This window comes from Colossoma macropomum, unplaced genomic scaffold, assembly GCF_904425465.1.
Source record: "Colossoma macropomum unplaced genomic scaffold, Colossoma_macropomum, whole genome shotgun sequence".
NCBI lineage: Eukaryota > Metazoa > Chordata > Actinopteri > Characiformes > Serrasalmidae > Colossoma > Colossoma macropomum.
The window spans coordinates 19,401,894-19,428,257 of NW_023494798.1; the positions used below are offsets into that span (position 1 = coordinate 19,401,894).

General features: G+C 38.6%; 2 protein-coding genes across 5 annotated transcripts; one reads left to right on the forward strand and one right to left on the reverse strand.

Annotated features, from left to right (window-relative positions):
* Positions 1-203: 203 nt before the first annotated feature.
* Positions 204-8,280, reverse strand: zgc:112052 (protein C19orf12 homolog). Of its 4 annotated transcripts, XM_036585321.1 has the most exons (4): positions 6,736-7,401; positions 6,539-6,627; positions 832-1,014; positions 204-741 (listed from the first exon to the last, which is right to left on the reverse strand). In XM_036585321.1, the coding sequence occupies exons 3-4, from the start codon at positions 989-991 to the stop codon at positions 476-478; spliced, it is 426 nt and encodes a 141-aa protein (XP_036441214.1). In that variant the 5' UTR covers positions 992-1,014; positions 6,539-6,627; positions 6,736-7,401; the 3' UTR covers positions 204-475. The 4 variants fall into 4 exon arrangements, with proteins under 4 accessions (XP_036441214.1, XP_036441215.1, XP_036441213.1 ...); XM_036585322.1 differs by lacking the exons at positions 6,539-6,627; positions 6,736-7,401 and adding an exon at positions 8,206-8,280; XM_036585320.1 differs by having other exon boundaries at positions 6,539-7,401.
* A 3,554-nt stretch (positions 8,281-11,834) lies between these two features.
* On the forward strand, positions 11,835-22,108 carry tat (tyrosine aminotransferase). Its single transcript, XM_036585306.1, has 12 exons — positions 11,835-12,071; positions 12,741-13,124; positions 13,646-13,750; positions 14,416-14,483; positions 14,602-14,760; positions 16,879-17,017; positions 17,169-17,221; positions 19,699-19,851; positions 19,956-20,084; positions 20,173-20,256; positions 20,425-20,523; positions 21,372-22,108. Exons 2-12 carry the CDS (start codon positions 12,758-12,760, stop codon positions 21,510-21,512), a joined length of 1,497 nt encoding a protein of 498 aa, XP_036441199.1. The 5' UTR covers positions 11,835-12,071; positions 12,741-12,757; the 3' UTR covers positions 21,513-22,108.
* Positions 22,109-26,364: the final 4,256 nt, after the last annotated feature.

The following is a 26,364-nucleotide window of genomic DNA, read 5'->3' on the forward strand; positions in this document are numbered from 1 at the left end:
TAAATAAAGGTCAGTTTTACGGTAGTGAAAGAGAGATCCAGCAAAGTAGGGCATATGGCCTTATTCTTGTTGGTGCACATCTAATTAATATCACTCTGAACAATACCACAGAAAAACTGTAACAAATCCATGTGACATCACTGTGAACTCATACTGAAATAATGCTCGTATGGAATTTATCTGAATTGATTGGCAAAACATCATTTACATTTCAAAAGTTCAATACTTCTTTTATTTATGTTTTTTGTTACCACAAATGCTCTTAACACTCAGAGACTGGCAGTACATAAGGTATGTGCTACAGTGGAGTCATTGAATCCCCTTCACACCATAGTACATTAATTTTGTGAAAACAGATTTATTTCTCAGGTCTTCTGGTTTCTTTGACCTTATCTATGTCCAGTCATTAATACCTATAAATAATGATCTGTATGCAGCTTGGCAACACGGTCTTGATCTTTTTTTTATACTGGTTTCAGTCTATATAATGTACCTCTGCTTGAAGCTCTTTGTGAATGTAGTTCAGTAAAGCAGCAGTCACTTGCTGTTGAAGTGATGCATTTCCCAGTACTATGGCAGTTAACTGTGCCACATCAGTCCAGTCTATTGACCCCACGATGGCCATGATGTCCTCATAGAGTTTCTGCTGCTGCTCTGTTGTCATTTCCATGATGACCTGAGGTAGTGGTTTAAACTGACCACTTGTCATCCAGCATCCCAGAAGTCCTCCAACAGCCCCACCTTTCGATAAGAAACAAATCAATTTCACAGCAAGAAGGATGAGATCTATATTGAAATATATTGTTGCCATTAACCCTGAAGAATACTCACCTACTGCAATGCCAAGCGGACCCCCAACCAACCCACCAGCAAAAGCAAGGCCCCCAGCAGTCAATGCCCCTTTCCCGGAATGCTTCACTGCGGTCTTTACTTGTTGATTTGCAGACAATTCGCAGCACAGCTTCATCACATCATCAACACGCTGGGACATGTTGGATAACAGACCCTCTGTTCCTGGGGAGGGGCGACAGATGGACTAATAAACATTCAAAGCCATAGACCATATTAACCTGATCATAAAGCAAACCAAAAAAAAAAAAGATCTCTATTTTTCAGTGGATGCAACACTTCTACAATAATGTTTTATTATAAGCCCAACCCACAAGCAATCAGCTGTTACACATCATATTTCAATACAATAAAAACCCAATACATACTTTAGAGTTCAGAGTTCATTCACAGATCTTTACAGGTCTGTCTGGGCGAGGCGAAGAGACGTTATATCCATTCTGGTTAACTGGCTACATCGAAACAGCTATTTTGCAGAATCAGTGCTAGAAATAACCCAAACGGTTACGTGCTGGTCATGACGTCATTCACTTGAAGTCTGCTGCACTGGTCATGCGTCTATTTTGCAAAACAAAAGTCTTGGAGTAATGTTGAAGCTGAAATTCTGGCTGTCTTTGGCGTCATTATGAAACATCATCAAATCTCAAGTAGTGTATACGCTACCCTAAATTAGGAAACGTCAATTAGCTCCCTTAATAGTATATTCAAAATTATATATAGGCAGTATGTATTTGAAAAAGGAAAAAAGATTCAATTTATACTTCTAATTTCATATTTTAAATGATTCCCATACCAAAACAAACCCATGGGTGATACTCCAGATAGAAATACCGAAGCCTTTTTTCAAAAGGTCTAAGTCACAGTCTCTCAGCCAAATAGCATGAGCTTTGTCCATACTTTTGGATTACAGCAAAGCCACCCAGAGTGGAATTCAGTTCGTTTTCTAAAAAAATTGCAAATCTACGTAAATCCTTAAATCATATAACCTACGTATGTGTTTTATTTTTATTAAATCGATTAATTCATTAATTCATTCATTAGTTTGTTCATTTGCTGGGGTTCGGGAGTGACCCTATGCAACTTTTCGATTAAACTATTAATTGTGTTGAACTGGCTTAGACCCTTTTCCATTGTTAATGTAAGAATATGACGCGAAATTGGCCCCTATAAACGCCTCTGAACGTTCCTCTGCGAGCCTTTTTAACGGTACTTTTATTTTGAAAAACACCACTGGCTCCCATTTCTAAAAATTCACGGTTCGCGCGGCCAATGTTATTTCAGTTACTTACTGAACCGGTTTGTGGCGCCGATTTCACACAGAAAATTAAGCACAGGACTTTCTGAACAAGTCCGAAAAGTTGTTGAAAAGTGAAAGAACTGTATCGTTTTATCTGCTGACTCGCGGTGTCAGTCTTATATTTCACGAAACCTGAATGAAACACAGATGTGCGGTGTGCCTTGTTGATTCAGCTGGCAGAACTTGTCCGTACAAGTCCCCCAAAATGTCCATGAGAGAGGCCAGAGCAGGTGGGGATGAGACTACAGGAGGAGCGTAATGGTGGATAAAGTGGAAAATTGTGTGTGTGCTAGCGGCTGTGTTTGGTGGGCTCTTAAGGGGGATGGACGAAAGTTTATGGTCGGAGAAGACCTGCTGCAGTCTCATCTCTGACCTGCCCCTGTGGATCATTGAATATGCCTGGAGTAATCGAATGGAGGATGTTTTAGAGGGTGAGATAAGATTAATCCTATTTTAATTTGCAAAATGATGAGCTTAGGTTTTCTTTAAAAAAGCTTCAAAGCTGGCTACTTTAAAATGTGAGTCTTATGTAGAAATACTGTGTAATTAATGTTTATTACTTGTTACACATGGTTATATCTCTAAATATGGTGTTATGAAGATGTTACAGCGCTGTTTAATGATAAACAAGCAATTATGTCTATGCTTCCTTGTTACAATGTGAACAGACATTATCAGACACAGTCAGACACTGATCAGCTGTAACATTAAAACCACTTCCTTGTTTCTACGCTCATTGTCCATTTTACCAGTTCCACTTTCTGCATAAATGCACTTTGCAGTTCTATAATAACAGATTGTAGTTCATCTGTGGTGGATCATTCTCAGCGCTGCAGTGATAGTGATGTGGTGGTGGTGTGTTAGTGTGTGTTGTGCCGGTACAAGTGGATCAGACACAGCAGTGCTGCTGGAGATTTTGAGAGTTTTAAGCACTCTATTAGACACACCTAACTTGTTAGTCCATCTTGTGGATGTAAAGTCAGAGACAGTAGCTGCACAGTTTGTGTTCGTCATCTTCTAGTCCTTCAGCAGTGGTCACAGGACACTGGACACTGTGGTCACAGGACACTGTTGGTTGGATGTTTTTGGTGGTGGACTATTCTCAGTCCAGCAGTGACACTGAGGTGTTTAAAAACTCTAGCAGCACTGCTGTGTCTGATCCACTTATACCAGCGCAACACACACTAACACACCACCACCACATCACTATCACTGCAGTGCTGAGAATGATCCACCACCCAAATAATACATGCTCCTTCAGGGGTCATAGGGTATAAGAGGTTAACAAAGGATGCAGAGAAACAGATTTGTCTTTTGTGAAAGTTTTAGGCCCCCCACTGTGGTTAGAAGGTAACTGGGGCCATCTGAGTCTTGAGGATCCATGCAGTATCCGTGGGGTGGCGGCTGAAGCCTGGATGGTCATGCGGGCCAGAGACATCAAACACTTTGAAAGAGTGTTGGAGTTCCTAGATGTCATTCACACATTACTGCCTCACTTAGTGACCTCCATCAAGCACATGAAGATAATATTTGGCCTGAAGACTTTGGTAAGACATTGTTGGGATTCTGCACGGTGTTTAAAATGCACTGATCTTTTATGTACAGTGTAGTCTGTAAGTGTTTATGTGGCTCTGCAGTGTAGCATATTGGAAATGAAACAGTGGCTATGAAGCTAAAAGTGAGCATCCATACCAGGTGAATTTTCTGAGAATTACAGCCCTTTTTATACACAGTCCTTCTATTTTAGGGGCAAAATGTAATTGGTTAGTTGGTTGCTCAATTTCTGGCCAGCTGCATGTTGTTACATCATTAGTTGCAAAGCCAAAAGTCAGAAGCCCCCAAAACAAACAGGAACTGCAAAGGGCTTACACTACAGGGATTATGCATATGCATATGGATAATTCCCTAAGCTAATTAAATCTGAAGTTCTAAGGGAGGAGGGGACAGTTCACTGGTTAAAAATAAATAGGATAGCTTGTTTTGGGTTTCTACATCCCTCCCCATTCAAAGCAAAAGCAGTCTGGTCTTGTATAACTGTAAAAAACTACCCATGAATGTTGAGTGAACAGATTTTCCATAAGTACTTTTTCTTATGGTCATTGTATCATTTCAAATGGGCTTGATAACAAAAATGGTGTCCAAATACTAACGACTAATTGTATGTATGAGCAAGTTTTTTTTGAAGGAGAGAAGTGCTTATTTGATGACAGTGTGATTGTCACTGTGTCATACATGTAACACTATGCCTCTAACCAGCTCATAGCATTATGTTAATGTTTAACTAATGCAGTGCAGACATTTGTATGACTATGCATTCTATATTTCAGGTCATTATGTGGATGTTGTGGGATGACCAGAGCATGGACAGCATCGCTGACAAGATAGCAAAGTTCTTTCCTGATCATCTCCCCCAGTATCACAGAAGTGTAAGTGCAATTTGTGTCCTTCTCCTCTAGGGGTCACAAAAGCCACAGAGATTAGCAAAGATAACCTGCCATACATTGATATCTGTTGTCTTCAACATAACTGAACTGCCTCTTTTTTACATCACTTAGAGTCACAGACATATTGAGCTAATGCAGAGGACTCAGCAGGATTTTATGAGTTTTGCTCTGTCTCTGGCCAAAAACCCAGACATGCGCAAAACCTATATCAGTGTGAGTGAACACCTTTTCCTTAGCTTTTGTCATTCCAGTGCTATAATCACTTTTATCCATTATCCTGTTCTTTTTGATTTACCTAACAATAAGGATTATGCTTCCCAAACATGTTTTCTATTTTTATGATTATTTATACATATATATGTATTTTAACAATTAAAAGTATCAGGAATTATGAAGATTACTTTCCTTTTTCCAATGTAGACAAATATGTTTTAGGAAAATAAATCTACAAATATATGTTATCACACTAGTTGAGAAAGACAGCAGAAGTATTCAGGGTGGGTTATTACGGGTACTTGTTTCAATAATATTAAATCCTTAAGAGCCGATAAAAGTATTGTAGCTGGTGTACCTTTTTAATAATTGTAGTCCACTCAAGGGAAAGAACATCATAATGTGGATATGTGTTCCAAGATAGTTTTAGTTGTTACATCTTTATATTCTTTATTACTGTGCTTTGTAGGATTTGATGGAGGAGCAGTATGGGGAGCGCTATGCACTGAAACTGGAAGAGCGATTGTCACAATACCTAAAAGAGCTGGACAAAGCTCTTCCTCAACCAACCCGTATTGACCAGGTATGGGCGTTTATATAGTGCAGAAGTCAGAAACCACTGTTCTGTTATTTAATTTCCAGTTAAAACAGCAAGTTAAATATAAATTATTCATGTTTCAGTGTATATTTCTGAAGAGAAAAGATAAAAGATAATCCACTTGCATAAAGAAGGGAGTGTTTAAAGATATAGAAACTCGACCATGCAAGATCTGGTAGATGACCAAAACTATCGCTAACAAGGCAAAAAAAAGAGAAATATGGCACTTGAACACAGAAACTGGAGATGTGGAGTACGTTTTTTTGGAGCGATAAGTCTAAATTTGTAATTGGGATTACTTGGATCGTAAGAAGCAGAAACTGTGGAGGTGTGGAAAAATATCGCTGCAGATTTCTTTGAAAAACTGAAAGCAAGACTCCCAAAAAGAATGGAACCAAAGAGTGGACTCACTAAATACTAAAAAATAAATATTATATTTAGTTGCTGAGGATTTTGTTGATTTCCTGTTAAATATACAGTACTGTGCAGAAAAGTCTTAGGACCATAAGCACATTGTTTAAAACCGTTTGTCCTTTTTTACTGCCAAAAACACCATATATTATTATAATAGATGCAAATAAAAATAAACAGTAACAATTTTTTATTCAAAGAATTTTTGGATATCTTTTTATCTAGTTTGAAGAACAAAGTTTGGTCGCAGATATTTTCCTGACTGCCCCAGCCACTGCATAGATTTGATAAATTCCATCAACAGCACACTTGATTTAACACAGTGAACACTATGATGATTACACAAAAACACTGGCATACTTAAAATAACTACTTGATGTATTCATTTTTTTGTATTTATTGTAATATTTGCGGTGTTCTGAACAAACGAAACACTTACTCCCCAGATGAACAGCCTTTTTTTCCTCAAGTGCTTAAAACTTTTACACATTTCCTGCTTTTTTCCTGACTCTGAAAAACAACCTCATCTTAATTAACTTGAACTCAATTTCCATTTTGACCGAAAATTAAACTCTGGATTTTGCACAGTCGTATATGTGTGGATTAAAGATTGTTTGCATTGTTGTCTATCCTTGTCTATTTATGTGATTTTGTGTGTGTCACTTAGGTACTAAAGCACCCACTGCCATTGGAGGAGAAAGAGGAGTTACTGCAGCAGTTACTTACCTGTAACATTACGTCCCAGCCCACAGCTCTAAAGAGGCTTCTAAGATGTGGTACGGATTTTGGTCTCACTCAAGTATGTGTCAAGTAAACTGTGAAATATTAAAGCACAGTACATTATATTTTCTCTCTTCCAGCTCTGGCAACCCACTATGGACGTAATGATACCAAGCAAGAGAAGGAAGCTGAAGCTGATAGACCTTTCCTTGGGCCTTTCTGCATAGCTCTTAGACCATCTCAGGCAAGGGCAGCGGAACAAGGGCTATTGCAGGCATGCTCCCAGGGCTCATGGCTGAGTAGAGATAAGAGACCTTTGTTGCTGCAGAAAGGCTCAGAGAAGATTCATATGGACAGACAAATGATGATGTTGAAGCACAGGTCAGATCTGGTGCCTGAAAAAAGTCAAGCTGATATAGATACATGTATGGATCCTCAGCATCCAATGAGGGCAGAGCCTCGACAGGCTGCAGAACAGAAGGAAGTTGAGGAGCACCTGTGCTCCAGACATGGTAAGAAAATGAAGAGTATCCTTTTGGAATGTTCTGAGGAGCTCAAGATTCAGGAATGGGACACCCTTGCAGCTCATTCAGAATGCACTCCTCCATCACCTAATGCACCTCTTCTCCAATCTACTCCTCAAAGGCTGACACGGTCCTCTGCATCTCTACTCCAGGACTCCTCTTCTACAAACATATCTTTGTCTTCACATCCAGACTCATCCTCCACAAATCTTTCAGGGTCTGAAATCCAACCGGTCAGCTCTTCACAAACCTCTTCCTTGCTTGTGCCCCCAGTTCAGCGAAATACTTCTAGAACGTCCTCAGTCCAAAAATTGAACATCTCAGCAGAACCAATTCCATCACCTTCTCACCTTAAGCAAATCACACCATCACCAGGACGTTCAGTGCAGCCTCCCTTCTCACAGATATCTTTACCTTCACCTTCACCAATAGCTTCATCCTCAGTCCAGCAGGTTTCCTCATCAGTCTTCTCACTTCAGCCACCCTTATCACAAATATCGTCATCTGCACCCAATCCTTTAATCCTTCCAGTGACCCAAATCACTCTTGAGTCCACTCATGACATCTCACCTTCACCAACAGCTTCATCCTCAGCCAAGAAGGAGTCTTCCTCACCAATGTTCTCACTCCAATCACCCTCACCACAAATATCATCATCTTCAGACAATCCTTCAGCATTTCCAGTAAATCAGACCACTTTAGGAAAAGAGCATGACATCTCACCAACAGCCTCATCCTCAATTCAGCAGGAGGTTTCCTCCCCAGTTTTCACCACCGGTTCCCCAGCATCTTCAGGCCATCAGCCCTGTTCATCTTCAAACCCCTTATCCTTAGCGACCCCCACCCCAAGCTCCAATTGTATACAGGTTCGTGCTACAACAAGGCAAGATCTAGATGTCATCTCTGAATCAAGCAGTGTCCCAGGAGGCAAGCTGAAACTGTCCTTAGAGACTCAGGGCTTCCTCTTGTTGAGCAGGTGGCTCCAGCCTCAGGTGCTGCTCTGTAGACTGAGCAAGCAGGAATGTTCTGTGACCACACTGCCACAGGTAGCCACAAGTCAGTCATCTGACGAAGAGGTGGAAGAAGATGGGGAAGAAAATGAATCATTTGATGTAAATATACTCTATTCAGGCTCTGAATCGGACGTACAAGACTCTGATGATCCTGATTATGTTCCGTCAAAGAGACTCAGGTTGTAGGTTGACTGCAGGACGGGGAGTATCATGAAGGACACATGCAGTTGTATAATTTGCTTGATATCAGGCTCTTATTGATGATTAACCAGAGGTTTGTGATACTGTCAGTTTTCCATGCTGGCAGCTTTACACACAGCAGGCCTTAAGGATCTGTTAGATTTAGTTTTGTATTCAGTTGTTTGGATAACTCAACAAAACAATATGCAGTAAGTTTGATGTTCAAACGTGGCTGTTTTTAATCAAGGCAAGATGAAGGCAAGTCACAAGAATGTATAATTTTTAAATGACCTCATGCAGTTTTTATTCATTTATATTCTGACCTACTAACATGTACGTTGCCTGTGGGGAAAAAGTGAATGAATGAATGAATATGTGTGTGACTAAATCTGTACATTTTAAAACATTTCTGTTAGTTTTTCATGCCATGGCTTTTCCTATTTTTGCCCAGTAACAGCTCAGATTATGTTTACTCAAATGGCACTGTTCCAAAGCTGTGAGCTAATGGTATGCAACCCATGTGAGATCGCATTCACTGCTAGTTTAGTGACGTGCCTACTTGTGTTTGTCGCGTCTGAGGGTTATCGCATGCACCATATGTGTGCCTGCATCTTTACTGCATGTTGACATACTTCCTTTGACAAATAGTCATATATGATAACGTGTGGCTTACATTATATGAGGGCACAGAGTATAGATCTGTGTGACAGAGTGTGAGATTCAGTGACCTGTTAAAGCATACGTTAAGTTTCCATTCAAAATCATTGTCACACTGACCCTCTGTTTTATCATTTGGTACGTGATCTTGACTTAGTCACTCTAAATGGACATGATGCCAAACCAGAATAGGAGAGAAGTGGGCGTGTTTTGGAAGAGTGAAAGTTCAAGGTTATTCCTGTGTGTCTTGCACCACTAATGCGGTATTCGTTTTGATCTGGAGTAAAGAGTAAACTTGTTTTCTAGTGTTTAAGTACATGATGCAATGCCCTTTATGTAAGTATCGGGTCATTCTTTATTCGTTTATGTTTCTCTTCCTTTCTGTTACAGTCTCTATAAACTCAGCTTTATTGTATTTCATCCTCTTCAAAGTGTGCTTATTTTAAAAGCATATAACTAAGATTCTTGATATATCAGAAAGCTCCAAACCAAACTTTAGCACTCACTGACTTAAGTGATTAAAGCAGAGTTCCACTAATTTGCCTAGCTTTTCCATAATATGAAGTCTGAGATGTAAAGAAGGTCATTCAGGCTCGTTTGATGTGAAATAGGGCATTGTTGTTTTTATATGTAATGTTGATAATGGTAAAGTAGTAGTACATCTGAAAAAAACACATTTTCTTTGAGTACTACAGTGTTTCCCCACCCATAAGCTACTTGGGTGCTCTCACGCACCCATCCCAAAGCCCCATTTAAACAATTTCCAAAATATTTTCTATTGTTATGAACAAATAAGGGCACACTTCATATAATGAGGCACATCATCAATTTCTTTGATTCACTGCTTATTCCTTTTTATTCCAAACATACCTTTTTTAAATACTTTATTAAGTAAATGGCTGATGAGGGGAGCATATTTCAAGACCTGTTGGAAAGACTGGTAAGGTTTTTTTTTTTTTACGACACCCTGCATATACCCTTACACTCCCTCCATGTATCTTGAAAATATGATTTCGTTTTAGACCAAGCCTCATTACAAAACTAAGGTAAAACAATGTCTCGCGCATTAGGCTACATATTCAGAACCTTTTAATGTAATAAGTTCTGTGAGGTAGATTTGAGAGGCAAAATTATATCACAATACCTTTTCTTGATACACAGTATATATCATGATAATTTTTGTGAGCCTTCATAATCATATAGTATTCTGCAGAGACCCCCATTTATTTAATTTCCAGTCGAAATAGATTATTTTTCAGCAAATTACACAGAAAATTACACAGATGTTTCAACAACTAAATATATATTTTTTAAGTATGTATTGTGTCCACCGTTTGCCTTTATTACAGCTTCCATTTCTTCTTTTTTTAAGAGACTTGTTTTATGTTTTTCAAAGAAATATGCAGGGATATTTTCCTACACCTCCAAAGTTCAGTCTTAGAAGCTGGTTGCAGTTTTTGCTTCTCACAATCCGAGTAATGCAAACACCAGGATGTTGAGGTCTGGACTCTGGGGTGGTCAATCCATGATTCTGAGAACACCAGCAGGTTTTTGTTTGATTTGCAAATTATCCTCTTTTTTGTTTCTTTCCTTTTTTTAGTAATGGCTACTTGGCAGCTACACATCCTTTCAGACTCAGTGTTGAAGGATGCACAGAAACACCTGTGGATTTTTGCAGATCTGAAGTAAGAGTGGGACTTGACTTACTCCTCTCTCAAAGATGGCAGCTTTAAGTGCTGCTTATCTGATGATGACAGTCTTGGTGGGCTACCAACTCTTGTACCTTTGAATCACTTTTTTTAAATCCAGTTTACTACTGTTTTTGTACTCATTTCCCTCAGATTTTCCACTTCTTTATGCAAGTGGATTATGTTACACCTAATCTCTGAAATATCTCCTGAAAAAATAATGATTGTATTTAATGGTTGTTTTGATTGTCACAAATATACATGAAGGGTGGTCTGTGATTTTTACACAGTACTGTAAGTAGAAAAACTATTTTATTTAATGTTTCATGTACTGCACTGTGCTAAATCCAGTAAATTATTGGATTTATAATGTTCTCTTTTTAAAGAAGCATGCAGTTGGTCAGTGTTAAGTACTGACAATATCCAACATATGCTCAGAAAGGCAAATTGTGACATAATGTGATGCAACATGTCATGATAACAATCAATATTGGCATATTGCCACCAAATAAATGTTACTCAGTAAATTTCTCTACACTGGTCAATTTCACATGGAATTCTGCCTTATATGGAGGTGTAAGACTGTTTCTCTTCTTTTTATGTCCAATAATGTTATATATCCAGCTATGGTCTGTGACATTCCACTTGCAAATGTTATTCCTCCTAATGGAGTTTTTAAAAACCTATTTAGAAATGCATATTAAAAGACAAATTGACCTTCATAAGCGCATCTAACTCAAAAATCTTCTATACATCCTCCAGACAGCACTGTTCTGTACAGCTGTTTTTGTGGAGGTCATGCACCTTTGTTGTTCTAGAACATTGCCTAAGGCTGACTGACGTAAGTGTTGGCTATATACATGACAGATGTTTTGCTTAGTTGTTTTGCACTGGATACACTGCCCACCCACATTACTAACCTATCTGCAGATTTGCAAAATATCTTGCATCTCTCTCTACATAAATTTAAAAACATATAAATTCTTGTTACGTCTGTGAGTCAAATAACAAAAACTAAAACATCTGGACTGCCCCCCAGGGCTGACCATAGGGCACAAAGTCTGATCAGTTTGTAAACTGTGCAGTTTGGGAAGCGAAGTAGAAACTGGGGCTGTAGGCTCTCAGTATGCCACCGAGGAAAAAGGTGTGTTATCAGTGTGCAGCAGTTACCAAACTGCTCACCGAACTGCAATCTGCTCATTCATGGCAAAGCTAAACCACCAAGCTTGGAAAGAGTTAAACCAAATTGATGGGGTTCAGCTTAAAAACTTGGGTTAGACATTTTTGTCTGTGATGTAAGTGGGCTGTTCGGAACAGCCCTCAGTCTCCACCAATGGGGGAAAGGGCATGGCTCTACACCCATTCGTGGGGGGCTCTACATAAAGGTGCTGAGATCCTGCTCCCCCTCTCACTGCTCTGTGTCTGATCTCTGCCCCTGCATCCGCAAGGTGAACTTCTTTTTGGACCACTTGTGAAGGTATTTATCCCGCATAACAGAAACACATTTACACTTTTTACACATTTTACACATACATACAGAAATGAATGAAAATGCACTTTTTTATTCCTAAGTACACAAAACAGTTTTCTAATAAAGTAGCCTGTGTGTTCGTATGTTTCTGAAGATCACAGCATTTTTGAATATCTGAACGTTATTTTGCAGTGTTTTTTTGTGTTATGCGGTAAATCTCTTGATTAATACCTTTTGAGATCTGTTGCTTTTTTGCAGCTGTGATTCATGACAAGTGGTGGAGCTATTATTCTTTTTACAATTGCATATATATATTTTTTTTAATTTTACTGGATTCTTTAAAAAGACTGTTGTAAAATGCAAAGTCTCTCTAATTTATGACTTATGTGTTAGAGAAGTGCTTTGGAAACAGAGAAGCAACCTAGGCTCAGTCTATTAAAGTCCTCACTATTTTCTTCTTGTATATCTCATGGCATTATCATAAAGTCTTGTAGAAGGGCTGAATAATTCTGCTAACTCTGGCCCTGAATGGTGAAAATGATGAACTTGGTGCTCATCTGCTCTTTACTAAACCATGTCCATAATAACACATAATTTGTTCTAAAGTAGGTTTTGTATGGTATTTATTGTATGTGTGTTAATTTTTTATCTCGCCTTTGTACTTTTTTATTGCAGTTACTGTAACAAAGAAAATGTCCTATGTGATCAGAATGAATGGAAACAGCAACGGCATTCAGAAAGATGCCCTCAATGGAAAGGGCATTGGTAGAAACGGTATCAGTGAAAACGGCATTGACAGAAACGGTGTGAGCAAGAACGGCATCAATGGAAACTGTTTCAGTGTAAACGGGTTCGATGGGAACGGTTTCAAAGGGATCGCCGTTCACCATGTGAGCGCACGTGTCCCGGTGAGCGCCGCTAAGCTGAAGGCACGCAGACAGCGCTGGAATGTCAGAGCCTCCGAGATGTCCAAGAACACACTGAACCCTATCCGGGCTATAGTGGACGGCATGAAGCTCACCCCAAACCCAGAGAAGCCCATGATCGCCCTGTCCATTGGTACAGTCACACTCAGAGGGTCTCACACCTCTTACATTACCAGCTTGCTCAATCCATATACAGCCCTTTTAACTACAGCCACTTTTAACATTTCCTCAGTCTCAGTTAAAGCAAAAAAGGCAACCAAGCCCAAAGACTATTAAACAGTCTACCTATTCCTTTAAGGCCAAAATCTCCAAGTCCAAACCCAGTAGAATATGATAACACCTGGATGCATTATTTTATTTTTTCACAATTTAAAGGTGGTTTTTTTTTGTGACAAGTTGTGTTAAGGTTGTAATGCACTTTGGCTCAACACTACTTGTTCTAAACGTGCTATAGAAAACTTTTGCTCACGTCCTTATCAGAAAGTCATCTTGCTCAGCTGCATAAGCATAATGAGCCATTCATTTCTACTTACCCTAACAACACTGTCTATTAATCTTTAATAGTTCACTTGTGTGATGTCATATTGTGGAGTCATTCATATAGTGTAATCTATTTGCTTATTTTCTTGTTTCTCGTATCTTTTCTTTCTTCAGGTGATCCCACTGTATTTGGAAACTTACCTACGGATGAAAGTGTGCTCCAGGCAATGAAGGATGCTATAGATTCCCACAAATTCAATGGCTATGCCCCCTCAGTAGGTGAGACAGCAAACATCAAATCGATGATGGCAGTATAAATCAGTCCTTTGTTAATCTTGTTTTCTATGTGAAGTTTATCAAAAAGTGAATTATTGTAGTCAGCTGTTATAGTAAGCCATAAGGGGTGGTGAGTATGAGTAATTGCACTCATTACTACAGTATTATTTTGGATGATTTGTTCTTTACTCGTGTATTATTGAAACTGCATACTTCTAATTTTTCAAGAAATACTTTTAACTCATTACATTTCCATTTAGACCTCTGAAATTCATGTTACAAATCTTAAAGGCCAAGAATTTTTTCTCTTTGCTTTTATTAAAATTCCCCAACAACCAATTCATTTCAGTGTAGCACATAAAACTGCACAAAACTAAGCTAATGTGTGTTTGTAAGGACAGGACCACTGATTAGTCACCACCACACACAACCAAACAAAGAAAACTTTTTATGTATTTGTTAAAGCGCTTACAAAGTACTTTCACTTTTTTGCACCCAGGATTTAATAAAATGCTTTGTAAAATCTTGACTCCATGTTTATTGGCATAGCAGGGTAAAATAGTTCCTCCTCTCACTGCAGACCAAATAAGTTACAAAATTATAAAAACAGTGATACAAATGGTTATTAGTTATAAAACTTATTTCTCTCTTAATGTTAACATTCTCAGGTTATCTGAAGAGCAGAGAGGCTGTGGCGAACTTCTACAGCCAACCAGGAGCTCCCTTGGAGGCTAAGGTGTGCCATCTGGGTCAATTTCTTATCTTTCCAATTAAATGTGTTCAATCACTCTGCAGGAACTTTACAAATCTATCACAATAATGAGAAATTTAACTCTATCGTATTTTGTCTTCAGGATGTGATCTTGACCAGTGGCTGCAGCCAGGCTATAGAGCTGGCCATCAGTGCTTTATGTAACCCAGGAGACAATATCCTGGTTCCTTGTCCTGGATTCTCTCTCTACAAAACTCTGGCAGTGTCAATGGGTGTCCAGGTCAAATTTTACAACCTGCTGGTGAGTGACTGCAGCTGACACCACAGAATCCACAAGAGTTTAACTGTAAAAGGTGGCACTAAAAGTAAAAAAAAAAAAAGTGGGTCACACTTGGCTCTGCTAAATCATGGCGATTGGTCCTGCTACTCTAATTCTATACGTGCACACATGCACGCATACATACAGGGAGATCAATAAGTAACCGGACAGTGACACCGATTTTTGGCTCCGTGCTCCAGCACACTGGGTACAAATACAAGGTTACAGTACAGAAAGAACTTTGATTCAAGTGTATTTACCTCCACATTAGATAAACATTATAGAAATCACAGCCCTTTTTAGACACTATCCACACATTTTCAGTTTCTTGGCCAGCCGTATGTCTTACATCATTATTTCACTCACAAAAGACCTTGGAGTTGACTGTAGATGTGGCAATTGCATTTGGAGTCTGCTGCTGTGATCTCTACACTGTTATAAATAAAGGTTCTGTGCAGGTACATTTTTTGTTCAGCAAGGTACAAACAATGTAAATGTGCCCTCAAAGGTACAACAGTGGTTTAAAGGTCCAATTGTATACCTTAAATAAGTTTTACCCAGGTGAAAAGTACATATTTGTACCATTTTATACATTAAATATTTACCAATATTTATATTTAATGTTTTAAAACAGAACAATAAAATAAAAATCCTGGAGACGAGACAGGGTGTGTGAAGTCAATACAACTAATTTCAAAGGATTATGGTAAAATTATGTTCCCTGACTAAAGGTACTGAGATGTACCCTTGAGGGTACCACCCCAGTGACGGTTTCACCTTTATTTCTGAGATTGTGCATACAGAACAGAGGAGTGTCAATGCTGTAAAGCTGTCAATCATGAGGCTGAAAAAAAATAGAACAAATGAATCAGAGTCAGAGCCAAAACTTTAAGTGTGGCAAAATCAACAATTTAATTGGTTAAGAAAAATGAACACAGGTGAGCTTAGCAGTAGTAAACGACCTGGCAGACCACAAAAAAACACAGCAGCAGAATCATTAAGAAAAACTTTTGATCAAGAACACTATGCAGAACGCTATGAGGAAAATATTGAGGATAAATAATCTGCTCTAATAATCTGCAATAATTTGCTCATGATCTAAAGCTTGCCACTTCATCTCTAAAACATGGTGGCAAGGGCATGTAGGTTGCCAGTGGAACTGGTTCACTTTATTTTATTGATTATATGACGGTTGACACTAGTAGTAGCATAAATTTTGAAGTGCAAAGAAGCAGCTTAACTGCTAAGATCCACATGGCCTCATAACTTAAGTTGCAGCATGACTATGACAAGAAACATACCATAAAAGCAGGTGTGGACTCTTTCAATACCAAAAAGTGGAATGTTTTTGAATGACCATTCTATTGCAATGGAGCCAAAACAGCAAAAATCATGTCACAGCACTGTATGTATGCTTAGTCCTACTCAGTGAGCCATCAAACAGTGATGAAAGTATCTGATGAAGTCAGCATAAAATGTATCTAACGGTCATTAAAGCTGATTTGACCACATTGAGAAATGTGCATATTATTCAGAGAGGGTTCAGAGAGGACTCTCTATGCGGACCTGTCTGGTAGAGGTTTGTTGAATTCTAAAGGTCTGTAGGTCAGTGTTATCTGGCAAGAACCAGTCAAAAAAGCTGGCAACTCTTTACTGTAGGGCAACATTTAAAAGGTTAGACGACACCAAAATAAGCCTTTCATAAAAAGCTTATGTGGGCGTCGAGGAGGCTTACGAATGCTGCCCTTCAGTAAAGTCTTCCCAAAAAGTTTGTGGTCATATTGAACATTGAAATTATGGATGCATGAGTAGTGTGCAAAGGTGTATCATGGACCAATACAGTCCTTAGCTCTATAGGTTTTGTCCACACTGCTTTACTGCATCCCAAAAGCTGGCCTTATGTTTTATTGTAAGTGTGCAGGGCTACCTCAGATATGGTGATTTCAAATTTCCCATACAACTTAGATTGTCTCTGCTGCAAATGAGAGCAAATGCAGTCAAACACACACATACAAGCAAGAATCAGATCAGGTTAGATGAATGTTTTGCTTGGGTTCCCAGAAAAAGCATTTACTTTTTCTCTGTGAAATGTGCCTTTAGCCAGAAAAATCCTGGGAGATCGATCTGCAGCATTTGGAGAGTCTGATTGATGACCGGACGACGTGCCTGATTGTCAACAACCCATCCAACCCCTGCGGATCTGTGTTTACCAAAGAGCACCTGCGAAACATACTTGCGGGTGTGTGCTGTGCAGAATTGTGCAATACAATGACTTTATTGCACCTCAGTCCATATAATATTTTTTTATTCTGTAGTGGATTCTAGATGCATGCATGTATGTATTATGTATACATTCTACAATACTAACATGTATTTCTTTGGTGGTCCAGTTGCATCAAGACACTGCATCCCTATCCTTGCTGATGAAATCTATGGTGACATGGTGAGTCAGGAGTGCATAACATCATGCAATCTCTGATTTGGATCATTACTATTTTATGTCATACCCAGCCACAAATCTGGCAACCACTCAAACCTCACCTTCTGAAAATAATTTAGACTGAGTTATATCTTCAAGCTATGAGGACAATATAGGTCCATATCATGGCATCTACAGTTAAAGAAGAAAGGTGAAAGCCTCAGGGAACGAGTTTCAGGGTGGTGCTGGCTCAGTTTGGAGCAAACCTCATGTAATACCAGCAAGGCACATTCTTTGTAACAGAGCAATAGAGAGGGAAGAGGGCTGAGAGCTTTTCCCTGGCTCAGCTCAGCGCTGGAGACCACATCAGCACAGGAGGGATTAGAGCAGAGTGTGCATGAATGGAAGGTTGGCAATACACCGTGCCACGCAAAGCTGTAGGTCATCAAGGACGAGTGAAGGATGAGCACAGGGTACTGGGTCCGCACACCGAGCGAGCCGAAATCAAAAACAAGTCACTACATTTGTCTCTTGTGAAGGAGCTCTAGACATTGAAGCTAAATGGCTCCTTAAGTGCTAATCTAAGGGTGAATAGAAGCAAATGTCTTTCAGGTGTAATGGCAAGGAATAAATTGGGAAGATATCACATAGCCTTAAATCAAATCTGCACTGGTCCCAAAAACTATCTTCTATCCTTCAAAATGTACACGTTTCAAGTTCATTGTGTTAGCTGTTCCTTAAACAGACAATTATAGAGACCTCTGTGCAGATTTTTGCAGGCTTGCATCGAATAGCCTTTTGTACACCACTTGAGTTCACAATGCCATCATATGTTCAAAATATTACATATTTAAAGTGTACAAATATTTTGGGGGCCAAAAGTCAATATGATTTTCAATATGTCTTCACTGTTGTTTTCATGTTTTCAATATGAGTTGTAGTAAGTTGGCTTTTTAATTGCTTGCTCAGGCTTTCAGCTCAAGATGTGTCTTGAAGACCAGTGTAAAGAAAGAAAACAGTATAATGTAGAGAGGAACATCATAGCCAGTGCATAAAGTATATTTCAGACTCATGTCAGGTTAACAGGCACAGCAGTCCATTTGATGTGGCTGTAAAACGTCCTGGAAACTTCACAGTGACTGTGCACCTTTCGTTATGTTTCACCACACGGTCATTTTCTTGTTGTGCACAAGTTTTTCAGGAGCTTGTATTCTTGAAAACCTTTTGAAAGTGTTTTCGAACATTTCTGTATACAATTACATTGCTTGTGTTCCTGAAGGATCTTGTGCAGAACACCACAATGACTTTGCATTTTTCATTGCATGTGTTTGTGATCAGCACATATGTGGATCTTGAGAGAAGGCAGGCCGAGAGAGGGAGGAGCCCCATTAAACGGTGTGGTCTGTATTGACTAGCTGGAGGCAGCTGAACTGGTTTTATCATGGCAGGGGGATGTCTTGAGGCATTCCGGCCCTCTTGCTGGTTAGACCTTGTGTAAAAGACACGCACATAATGGGGAAATGCTGATATGTGTAAATGAGCTTGTGAGAGAGCTGTTTGCCAGAACTGCCAAATGTTCTGTCTCAGCCAATGGGAGGTGGGGCGGATCTATCCACCCAACATCAAGGCCCCAATTTAATGAGAGCCAGGCGGACAGCCGCAGAGACTATACCAGTAAATTGCTCTCTCTTCCCTTTTCATTGTAATTTTTTTTCTTCTCTTTCCTTCTTCTGGCAAAAAACCCTCGGAGAACACTCTAAAATACAGACAATGCACAAGAGCAAGAAAAAAAGACCACATAACGTTGTTTAATTATATATGGTCTAAATATGGTTTTAAATTAAAAGGGCATTAGAGTTTTCTGACATTTCTTTTTAACAATGACAGGGGCCTTTTTTTGTTAATGTAGGGGTGTTCCAAACAAAATGAAAAATGTAAGCATTGCTACATCTGTTTTAAACATGCATACTTGCATTACAGCGGTGCTGCAGGAGTCTCTGTAGTGAAATTATACAGTTTAATAACTAACAAAAAAACCCTTTTGTACTTTTGAAAAACTACAACTGCTTTTATCCCTGTTACATTACTACTGATAGAAAGCCGAATGTCACATTTGTGTGAATTAGCTTCTAGGTCAGTGGCTAGGCTTGCAGTCAGGATTTCTTTAACACAGTGTGGAGAAAGCCAATGGTTGTATGATGTATTTGCATGATGTATAATACATGCTGAGTACCATAGTGAGAGAACACTGATATATATAAAATTATAAATTCTGTCAAACCAGTGAGGCTGAAAGACGCCATGCTATACTACAGAATATTACATGACAAAAATTGCTAGTTTTAGGCCAGAATGCCATTTTATTAAAAAAAAATGTTACATAACTTATTAACATTGCTTTGATATGATGTACATGTCTTATGATACTGGGATACTGCTATGTGAACTGTGAAGTGTTGAATTAATTAATATGTCTATGATGTAATCTCATAATTCTTCAGGTCTTTCCCAGCTGTGAGTTTCATTCCCTGGCCCCTCTCAGCAGTGATGTTCCCATCCTATCCTGTGGTGGTCTGGCTAAGCGCTGGCTCGTTCCTGGCTGGAGAATGGGCTGGATCCTCATCCATGATCGCAACGACGTCTTTGGACCTGAGGTGCCAATCCATTCCTTACCAAGACCTTGCATGAAATATATAATTATTACATATTTAGTAAAATTACAAAACATTATAATGTTGCTCTTGGATTTTCTCTTAAGATTCGAGAAGCTCTTGTGAAGCTCAGCCAGCGCATTTTGGGTGCCTGCACTGTCGTCCAGGGGGCTCTAGAGAGCATCCTAAATAACACCCCAGCAGAGTTCTACCAGCGCACAATCAGCTTTCTTAAGGTAACAAAAGGAAGGAGTTTGAATGAATGATGGCGGTTTCACTGAGGGAGGAACACGGCTTTCTAACACTTGTCATCTTCTTCACCAGTCCAACTCAGAGATTTGTTTCTCAGAGCTGTCCACCGTTCCTGGGCTGAATCCAGTGATGCCGTCTGGAGCCATGTATCTCATGGTAAGTTCCATTTTCTCTCTAGAACATGTTGTCCAAGAAGACTGTGACACTGGTCATGCTCTTCATTTACAGTTAATTTTTAAGCTTTGGTGACGCAATGCTGGTCCACAGGGACAAAAAAGCAACTCCTAATATGGAGGATGATAATGCATCTATGTCCAACTTTAGGTCGGAATCGAAATGGAGCACTTTCCAGAGTTCCAGAATGATGTGGATTTCACCGAGCGACTGGTCACCGAACAGTCTGTGTTTTGCTTGCCTGCCACGGTACATAACCCTGCTCTCACTATATTTATAAATAAATAATATTGATGTAAAACTACGTAAAACTATCTATCTATCTGCAGTATCTGTTCATTATACATAGTGAGCAGAGTTGGGCAGAACACTTTGAAAAAATAGTGATGGCTAAGTACTGAATACACTGTCCTAAATGTTCACTGACAAATATCATTACAATGCATAAAAAGTGATGTATTCAGAATACATTTAGAATACATATTGATAAGGCACATGGGAAAAACTCTGCTTATTCAATGCACACTGTTCTTCACTGTTGTCAGTTTTCTTCATGTAATTCTTCTGATAATATATTTCATGAAAAATTATCTTATTTAAATGAAGTTACAAAATGCTCAACATTATTTTGGCTCTTATCGCCTGCTTCAGTCCACTGCTGCTCCCACAATCCCACTATCGTCTCATAAACTAAGTAAACAGTTTGCCAAATCTCAATTATAGCACTAAAAAGCACATAGATGAGTCCAGTACAACACCAATGCTAAGCTTACTACTCATAAACATCCTGTCCTGTTCAGTTTCATCACCCATCATAAGCCTTTAGTAATGTTGAGATTAAAAACTGACCCCTCACACTGATTTAAACAGGTTAATAAATAAGCATTGAAATAAGCTTCGATATTTTTTTAATTTAGTGGGTAAGTATTATAGGAGTATTTGCCTAAAAATTTAAAACATAACTGCATTCTGTATACCACCTTTACGAAATGTAACTAGGACTGAATTACACATACTTCATTTCTGTATTCTGAATACTTGTATTACATTTCATCCAAACCCTGATAGCGAGATTTCTGCCATGCTTTTACCTCCAGGCCTTTGAATATCCAAACTTTTTCCGGATCGTGGTGACAGTTCCAGAGGAAATGATGGTGGAGGCATGTGGGCGGATCAGGGAATTCTGTGCGCGTCACTACAGACCTCTCAGCCAAGAAAGCAATGACCTGGACCAATGAAAGGCTATGGCTGTGCTGGAAAGTGACACAAAACCAAAGAGAAGACAAACTGAAGTGATCCATAAAGTAGAAGATTTTACACATGAGAAAAGAGACGTGGACTTGTGGAAGTTTGAATGAGTACCGGTGTTTCTTCTTCAGTAGAAACCCACAATTCTATGTAAACCTTATATTTATATTTTTGTATGGACCAGTAAACTGTCATGTAAATCTTGTTTTTATCATTGTAAGCTGTTTTAATCCGACTTCTTTGCTTCAAATCCATTCCTAAAGAGAGACCACATGGCCTACAGAGCCTGCTGCAGTGTTATAAGCTCACTGGCAGGATCAAGTGCCTCTATTGGGTCTTCCTTTCCAATTAGTGTTGGCCATGTCCTCCAGGCCTCACAGTACACATCTATTATGTTTTCAGTAGTAGTGTTTGTCTTTGAACACCTCACAGTGGCAATGTGTTTGAAAATATCATCTTAGTGTACTACATTGTTTGCATGCTCTACCACTTTTATAGAGTAAGGTACATTCCTTTGTGTATATTATATTGATTTTGTGCCAGTATTATGTAACAGCTATTTAAATAAAATCTTTTCTAAGAGAAATATTCATTTATGGATTAAATATTTCTTTCAGCTTTATGTGTTACAGCAAGAATGCATGTGCAGATTTAAGCACAGTTAGAGGTAAACAAAATTATTACTACAAATACTTGCTAAAACAATACAGTACACAGACAGGATATATTCTTACATTAGACAGGCATGTTATTATTCTTGTCATGTTATTATAATTCAAACATTATGCATTATTACATTCTTAATGTTAGATCACAGTTTCAGAGGAACCTCAACAAATGCAGACAACTCATGGACTGATGAGATGAGAGTGGTCACCAGAGGCCAGGCCAGCTCTAGGCCATAGACAAAACTGTACCTTGAAGGCCCCCCTTCCCCCTTGTGAACCTGACTTATCTTGGGTCACAGCTAACAACCACATAGTGATTAAATAGTGTGACCATGGCTTCGCACAGCGACTGAGTTACAGATTCCTGCATAAATAATGTTATTAGAGTTTTTGCCTGTGTTTACTTTTCATTCATCGAGGTACAAACAAAGTAAATGTACCCTTTAAGTTACAAAAATGAGTTTAAGGTCCAGCTGTGGTTCGTACATGTACCTTTCCTAAATTTTTAAAACAAAACAACAAAATGAAAAGCCTAGAGACAAGGCAGGGTGTGTTCAGTCAATATAACTTAACAACTGCAATTGATTATGGAACAATTGTTCTCTTACTAAAGGTACTAAAGATTTACCCCTGAGTGTACCACCCAGAATGGCACTGCCCCAGTGACAGTTTAATACCTTTTTCTGAGACTGTATGTAACTTTTTACAGACTGTGCTTTGTGATATCTGTAAAAATTAATTTGGCTTTTACCAACTAGATTGGAATCTTACTCAAGATATGGATCTGATATGTTCATATCCAACCAGACATGCTACCAGGCTTGCAAAAGCCTCCCTAGCTCTGTAGCTACATGCTGACAAAGCATTATGTAAGGATTTTTCCCCAAATCTTGGATTCCTGCCCTGCAGCTGACTGAACGTGGCTTATGGGCCAATAACCTTTCCAACGAACAAATCAATGCAGTCTGTTTGTCTTCAGTCAGTAAAAGGAAGAATTTCCATCTCTTAAAGTGCTAAAATCATATCATTATCACAAGTCTCTAGATCAGTGGTTCCCAACCCTGTTCCTGAAGAACCCTCTGCCCTGCACATTTTAATGCTTTCCCTGCTCCCAGCACACCAGATCCAACTACTCAGCTCATTAACAAGTCCTTTCGCTGCTAAAGTGGAAGTGCCAGAGCACGGAAAACTCAAAAACCTTTAGAGCAGTACTCCAGGACCAAGGTTGGAAACCTGTGTTCTAGATGAAACCTATTAGCAAAATGTCAAAAAGTGGTTTTACGCAAGATGAAATATGGCAATGACTTTAAACTGAGTCATTGGGAATTGGGAAAATGTCTGGGACTTCATAGAACTCTGCTACTCTCTACTGACTGGTCTAAGAATTACACACAGAAGGAATGAATGATTCATTGCAGAGAAACTTGCTGACTCGGACTTCTTTACAGTGGTGGTAATAGAAACCAGGAATCATAATGTCTACAACATAAATATAGTCATTTTATTTAATAAAACAACAACTGAACCTACACGCATCTTCAGAGTTATTCAGAGGTGGGTAGTTCAGGTCCAGAAGGTAAAAACCCTCTGCAGGATCTGCAACTATCTGGACAGCTCTGCTGCTCATTTGAGCTAAGTGAAGAGTTCAAGCAACTGGAAAATTTTGGGGATGATGTCAGGACTTGAACTACTGATCTCTCAGTTTCTATATATAATATTGATAATATATTGATAACATTATGCTTGTATTGTGGCATGAGCATAGAGTAAAACACAAAAGAGTCCATGATTCTGCTCTGAATAGTGTTCTTGATACTGTTACACCAGCAAAAATGCCTGTAACAAGACACCATGAATTGCAGGGAGGTCATCACCAGCCATACATTTCTGCTTCACGGTAGATATTCCACCAAACTACTTAAGCTCACTGCCTGACACAAAATAACAGGTAACATGTACTTATAACTTAAACTAACAAAAATGACATAAGCAATATTTAAGTTCTTTTATGTGGAGAGTACACACCTCCCATGAGGCTCTACACATGGCCCTCTGCATAGCCATGCCTCCAAAGCCTGTACAGCAGCACAAGCCATTTGCAGAACGCAACAGTATGAACCTCCTTGCCATGAATGTGTTTTAAAAAAATATGTTTCAGGCCAAATGCTTATCTTAAATCTATTGTGAAATAATATCTCCAGATAGCATATTCAGGTGTTAGGCATCAGACAGCATTCATAACCATTTTATGTACTGGCTTCCTGTGAGGAAGCTGTTACTGGCATTAAAGGTGTCTGGTGTCTGGTTCTGACCTGTTAAGTTTCTCTAGAATGGAAAATTTCAGATACAAACACTTGTTTATGACTTTGTTTATATCTTAAAGGCTCAATTTGCAGCGGCAATAACATGGATCAGTATCTCTAACCCTCAATAAAAAGATATCCTGATTAGAAATTTGAATGAAAAATGCTTTTTAAAGAAATACTTCTACTTTTTCACTGTAAGTACATTTAGGAGCACATACTTCTATACCTCTACTTAAAAAGTAAATTTAAATGTAAGTCATACTTTACTGTTACTTGAGTATTTGTTTTACTTGATTATTAGTAGTATTACTTAGTTAAGGGACTTATGTTCTTCTGCCACCTCTGCATTCAGTTCAGGTGACCTGTTAGTTTCCATAACAGGCTAAAACATTCAGTAGTACAATTAGAAGAATTTGAGATATCATTCATTTTTCGTATAAAAATGGACTGGCTTTATAAGATGTTCATTGCAGTCATACATGTTTCAGAATACGTCTGGCACAGTTTGGTTACTTCCCTGCTCTAGCCCACCCTTTAAACGACAACAATGTCACCCTTCATGCAAATTTTTAAACTTAATGCAATTTTAAATAAATTTGAAGGAAATTATCCAGCAGTAGCCAGACACTCTGCACTTGCACAAAATTAGCTAATTGTTGGTCATGTCAGGTGAAATTATGATGACAGTGTGAACAGCAATATTTAATCTGAACTGTAACATTTCTAAAGCTGGAAGTTAGAACAGGTTATATTGAGAAAATAATATTCTTGATAAAACAGTAATATTGTTTAGGAGTGAATCACTTATTTGAAGACTTATCAAAGCGTATTCGTGTTGGCTTATCACAGGGGTGCTCACGTCTCATCCTGGAGTATCAAAGTCATAGCATAGTTTGTTTACTTCCATGCTCTAACACACCTATTAACCCTTAAAATCCAAGGTTTATTACATTCTAACTCAACATTCAGAAAAGATTACAATGCAAACTAGCTGAGTCACTCTCATATTATAAAAATGTGCAATAAAAGTTTGCACTTGCTGGCAGGTCTTAAGGGATTACACCTTGTAAAGCTTTTGAGCAGAGAAAAACTGCCAAATTATGATGGACTTGGTCCTGTAGGACAGCAATAACTATGTTTTGAAAAAATATCAGGACAAATGCTTATCCTAAAACTATTATGAAATAATGTCTCAGGCACCAGATAGCATATGCAGGTGTTAGGTATCAGACAGCATTCATAACCATTTTATGTAATAGCTTCCTGTGAGGAAGCTGTTAAAGGCATTACATACGTCAGGTAACCTGATGTTAACTTGAATTGGGTATGTTTGAACCAGAAAACCAAGAAATTGTGCAGAAATTCAACCCTCTAGGACCAGAGTTCCCCACCCCTGAAAAAGGCTGTGAACATAGAAAAGCTTTTGGTTAACAGCAATTTTCTTTTGTTATAATTACATAATTGACAGTTTGCAAAATTCTGACAAAGTTCCACCCATCCTTTAGTGGTTGCTACATTCATCAAATTTTTAGTCAGAGGTGTTAAATAACACAGTATAAAACCTAGAAGTGTTGTACTTAAATAATTTTTTATGCATCTGTTTTTCTCTTGAGTATTTCAGTCACTTAATTTTTTTTTTACTTTTACTTTTCTCACTACATTTCAAAAGAAAAATCTGTATTTTTTACTCAGTACATTTTCACAACATTACTTTAGACTCATTACTTTAGTTTAGAGTTCAATAGTGACTGCTAAAACAAAAATGACATTTTTTTTTCTTAGTAGAAATTCCAACAATGTCCATCTCAAATTCTTTTAAAGGAAATCAAACATATAAATGAGTTTCGGTGCTCTAGATGAGTGGATTT